We start from the raw sequence: 5,000 nt of genomic DNA, 5'->3' as shown, positions 1-5,000 counted from the left end.
GGGCTTTCACCAGTAGGTTCCTCAGATTGGGTGGTCTTTTGAATACCACCCTTGGGGGTGATGTGAAACAGCTTAGAGAAGGGTCAGATGTGACTATATGCCAATGCTTCTGTATAATTGACTGAAACTCATGGCTGAGCGGTGAATACTGTACTATGCAGTTTACGCGGGCTTCTGTGGCTTTGCGTCTTGTGGTGTGTAAACAGTCTGTTTGGGACATACCGTTGAAGCGCCTCCTAGCGCTTGTGATCCACTCAGGCTTGTACTGTCTGTCTCCGAACCGGGCCTCCAGGTCCTGGGCTTCCTTCTGAAAGTCCTCGTCTTTGCTGCAGAGCCGTCTGATGCGGCTAAACTGTGAAATGGGTAAACTTTTTTTCAGTGGAACTGGATGATATGAAAGGCCGTGTAGGATTGAGTTTTTGTCAGTTGGCTTACGGTAAAGAGTGGTACCTAAGTGTTCTCCATGCCTATACACCAGTATGTCTAAAAAGCTCATTTGATGTTTGCTGTATTCCATGGTGAATCTTAAGTGTGTGTTACGTGAATTTATGTATTCGTGGAATGTTTTGAGCTGACTCTCTGTACCTTGCCAAATAAAGAACACGTCGTCGATGTAGCGTTTCCAGTTAGTGATGTGTTGAAGATGAGGGTTGCATTCATCCCAGATGTGTTGCTGTTCGAAGAGGCCGCAGTACAAGGAGGCGAAGCTCGGGGCCATCTTCGATCCCATGCTGGTCCCTGAGATCTGCAAGTAGAAATCCGATCCAAACATGAAGTAATTAAACTTAAGGACTATTTCAATTAGGTCCACAATGCATTGTGTGGGGGGAGTGCAACTGGGGCGCTGGTTCAAGAAATGTTCGGAGGCCTGTAGGCCACCTCTGAACGGTACATTGGTGTAAAGTGACTCAATGTCCATAGTGACCAGAAACATCTCCTCCACAGGCATAGTAATGCTCTGGAACATCTTGATGCACTCAACTGTGTCTTTGATGTAAGAAGGGAGGGAGGTGACTAGCGGTTGAAGGAAATGGTCAACGAAGGCAGAAATGTTTTCTGTGAGAGACCCTATGGCAGCTACTATCGGCCGTCCGGGGGGTACATCTGTAAATGTTTTATGTATTTTTGGAAGAGTGTATAGAACGGGTATCACTGGGGTGTTGACAGTCATGAAAGCATGCTCACGTTTGCTGATGTGATTGTGCTGCAGTAATGAATTCAAATGGGTGTGAATGGTTTCTTTAAATTTCGTAGTGGGGTTGGATGTCAACTTCTTGTAAAAAGTGGTGTTGCCCAGCTGCCTGGCTATTTCACCTTCATAAGCCTAGCGATCCAAAATGACAATCCCTCCTCCCTTATCCGCACTCTGCACAACCACGGTTCTGTCTTTTTGTAGGGCACGTAGTTCAGCCCTTTGTGATGAAGTGAGATTGTCAGCTACCTTATACTCTTTCCTTTTAGACATGATGGTGGTTACATCCTGTTCGACCAATCTGCAATATGTGTCTAGTGATGCATTTCTCCTTTTAGGGGGAATGAAGGTGCTTTTACCTCTGAATGTGGTAGTCGAGTGATCATTCTGCTCTTCGCTGGTCTCTGGGGTTGCTGCGGCGGCTCCCAACTCTGCATTGTGGTCGGTTGGTGTTGGTGTAGCACTGAAACTAGGACGGGAAGATGAATTGAAGAATTCTTTTAGTCTGAGTGTCCTAAAAAAATTTTGGAAGTCAACCATTGTATTGAACTCGTTACAGTGTGTTGTAGGCACAAACGAGAGGCCTTTGCTTAGTGCCGTTAAACAATCTTCCGTGAGATTTTTACTGGAGAGGTTAATGACATTGGTTACCTGTGGCTCTTGGCGTCTCTTCTTTTTTAGCGACCGTCTGCACGGTTTCTTTGTTGTTTGCCTCGTGGTGGTAGGCGTCTTTGTCCTTGGTTTGTTCTGCCCCCTAAAAAAGGACCACTGGTTTGAGAGAAGTTACTGGATTCTGACTCGTATTCGTCCGTGGTGGTCATCACCTGCTGGGAAGCGCGCGTGTTGCAATGTCTTCTCGCTGGAGGTTGTTGTACAGAGCGAGTTTTTGGTGTTGGATTTCTCCACTGGTAGACTCGGCCACGTTCGTAGTCCAGTGTGTCGCATTCGAACTTCCTCCTTTTTGACACTGTGATTTCTTTGGTTAGTTCTTGTTTGTGTTGCTCACATTCCTCTAGTTTCTGTTTGAGTATCACTGGGTCATTCACTTCCGTGCCAAGTTTAGTTTTGAGTTCTGAAATCTCGTCGCGTACTGTCGCGAGGTTAGCTGTAACTTCCTGAATCGTCAGTGCCATCAAATCAAATGAGCATTTGTTTAGAATTGCAGTCCATTGATCACAAAAGTTGGAGTTATCCTTACCCATGATTGGGCCCTTATTGATTCGTAAGCCTCTAGGTATTCGTTTGGCTCGCATATAATCACTCAATGTCACTGCATGTAGGAAGAGGCGTGTTTCTCGCTCCTCTAGTTTTTGTAATGATTTCGTAGTCAGACCTGAGTTGCTCTGTGCAGTGGCGTTGTTGAAAAGCGAGTCCTGTAGGATGATCCGTGTGTAATCTTGCTGGGTAAATTCAAACGTGGCAGATGTCGCTGGATCCATTGGATAATAGTTGTATGGCGGTTGTGAAGCTCAAGGTACGGGAGTCAATCAAAGGTAGATGGAGTGCAGAGCAAAGACAGAAGTTGAGGTAATGATGGAAAGCTCGCACATCCACAGGAACGTCTGACCTGGGAGCAGGACCACAAGTGACTAGATGATAGTGAGAAAAAGTCCGCTGACGACCAGGATATCTTGTTTTTATTCTGACTCATGATTCTGAAGGCCCACATACGCTGGCTGAAGGACGGGCGACCCCTGGTGGCCACAATCGATATGACATCCATCAGCAACTTCCAGTCATCCGTAACTGAGGACGACGGCCCCATGGACCCACCAGCTCCAAAAGCCCTTGGACCGGGTTCATATCCATCCACAGGTCCATCCACTCCTATAGCCACAGGACCTGGCAGCTCAAATGCCCTTCGACCAGCCCTACGAGGACCAGGTTTTAATATTAAAATTTTCTTTGATTCTAATTATTTCATGTTTTAATGTTTTTAATCTTTTAATTGTCTGTGATTCTAATTAGTAATATTTTCCTTCATTATTAATTGCTTTCTTTATTTCTTTACTTTTATTTTTTGTGACGCACGTTGAATTGCATCTGTGTATGAAATGTGCTATACAAATACAATTGCCTTGTCTTGCCTTGTCTTGCCAGGTCCAAAATCCCCAAGATCACACCTACAACCAGGACATGCCCCAAATGCCCTCAGATCTGCCCTCAGACCATCTCCTAAAGCCCCAGGACTGAGTCCAAGAGTCCCATCCCCTGGCCTAGGCCTGACTCCTGGCCAGGCCTTCAGCCTAGTCTCTCCTGCCGCCAAGCCCCCAGCCCCAGGCCCTAAAGCTCAAGGACCAGCCCTACGACAAAACCCCAAGTCCCCAACCACAGCCCTGAGATCAGGCAGAGAAACTACCCCAAAAGCCCAAGCAAGCAGCCTTCAGTCCCCCGTCCCTCCCCATCTTGTCGTCTCCCCCCAGGGATACCTGCGCATCCAGCACCTGCAGGACTCTGACGCGGGCGTCTACACCTGCGTGGTGGGCGCGGCGCGGGAACATTTCGCCCTCAAGGTCATTGGCAAGGGCAAGGACAAGAGCAAGCTGGTGACACCCCTTTGGAAGAAGAATAATGGCAAGCAAGGGGTGGTGTCGAAGAAAGTGGAAGAGGGGGAATTACGGCAGCAGGTGGTGCTACTGAAGGAGAAAGAGGAAGAACTGGAGCTGGAGGAAGAGGAGAACCACAGTAGCAGCAGGGAGCTGATGGAGGCGATGGGCCGATACGACAGCATCGTACTGAGGCTACTGGAGACCAGGGACCTGGGTAAGAATCATCTTTATTTATATAGTACCAGGGACCTGGGTAAGAATCATCTCCATTGATATAGTACAAGGGACCTGAGTAAGAATCATCTCCATTGATATAGTACAAGGGATCTGAGTAAGAATCATCTTCATTTATATTACACCAGGGACCTGGGTAAGAATCAACTCCATTGATATGGTACAAGGGACCTGAGTAAGAATCATCTCCATTGATATAGTACAAGGGACCTGAGTAAGAATCATCTCCATTGATATAGTACAAGGGATCTGAGTAAGAATCATCTCCATTGATATAGTACAAGGGACCTGAGTAAGAATCATCTCCATTGATATAGTACAAGGGATCTGAGTAAGAATCATCTCATCAACTATAGTCCATACGACTGCACCAGGGTCCTGGGTAAGAACCATCTCCATTTAGTACTATATAGCACTAGAGCACCAGCAGGTGCGGTTCCAGACATTTATTCTTGGGGTGGCAAAGGGGTGGCGAAGTGTATTTCAGGGGGGTATGCTCCTACACTAAGGGAAAATGATTAACGCTATATAATCGACACACACACTTATGTGATACAGTGAATCCCTTAAAGTGAAACCCTGCAACCTAAAGTTCTATGTCTGAAATTATGTCAAGCTTTAGGGCTATTGGTCACAATCAGGGCTCTTAATTGGGGTGGCAAATCATATTTCTGGGGGAGCAAATGCCACCCCCTGCCACCCCTTAGAACCGCCCCTGAGCACCAGGGACCTGGGTAAGACCAATCTTCATTTATATAGCACTAGAACACAAAATTGAGTTATATAGCACTAGAATGCAAAAAAAAACTTAAAGAAGAAAATGATATTTAATTACTGTTAATTACAAAATCATCTTAAATTATAAAGACTTTTTGTCTTTATTAAGTCATTAGTCGTATTATCAAGTCAATTTCTTACAATTGACACTGAAACGAAAACTTAAATCTAGAATAAGATTCTTCAAAATAACAAAAAAAATGCTGTCCACCAACAGGCAACTCCAGGGACATGGAGGCAGAGAGTGT

At 45.8% G+C, this 5,000-nt stretch overlaps 2 protein-coding genes across 4 annotated transcripts in view; one reads left to right on the top strand and one right to left on the bottom strand.

The window, feature by feature from the left end:
* LOC134437925 (uncharacterized) overlaps positions 1 to 1,997 on the bottom strand; it is a 2,471-nt gene extending 474 nt beyond the window's left edge. Inside the window, exons 1-4 of one of the 3 annotated variants that reach the window (XR_010032502.1) lie at positions 1,844 to 1,997; positions 1,552 to 1,661; positions 586 to 745; positions 223 to 352 (exon numbers count right to left, since the gene is read on the bottom strand). Coding sequence is in view for 2 of the 3 variants with exons in the window: in XM_063187500.1 (XP_063043570.1) it covers positions 223 to 745; positions 1,552 to 1,629 (601 nt within the window). In the remaining variant the exon portion in view is untranslated. Of the gene's footprint in view, positions 1 to 222; positions 746 to 1,551; positions 1,662 to 1,843 lie in introns of all 3 variants that reach the window. The other 2 variants (XM_063187501.1, XM_063187500.1) reach the window with 2 other exon arrangements.
* The window catches only part of LOC134438052 (ADAMTS-like protein 1), a 226,871-nt gene that overhangs the window by 213,637 nt on the left and 8,234 nt on the right, over positions 1 to 5,000 (top strand). The window contains exons 22-24 of the mRNA XM_063187640.1: positions 2,854 to 3,076; positions 3,293 to 3,955; positions 4,970 to 5,000. The exon at positions 4,970 to 5,000 is cut by the window's right edge and continues 912 nt beyond it. Of these exons, the coding sequence (XP_063043710.1) occupies positions 2,854 to 3,076; positions 3,293 to 3,955; positions 4,970 to 5,000 (917 nt within the window). The remainder of the gene's footprint in view (positions 1 to 2,853; positions 3,077 to 3,292; positions 3,956 to 4,969) is intronic.

This window comes from Engraulis encrasicolus, chromosome 21 (assembly GCF_034702125.1).
Source record: "Engraulis encrasicolus isolate BLACKSEA-1 chromosome 21, IST_EnEncr_1.0, whole genome shotgun sequence".
In the NCBI taxonomy this organism is placed as follows: Eukaryota; Metazoa; Chordata; class Actinopteri; order Clupeiformes; family Engraulidae; genus Engraulis; species Engraulis encrasicolus.
Note: the sequence above shows the minus strand (reverse complement) of the source record. Positions and strands in the feature narration are given on the sequence as shown.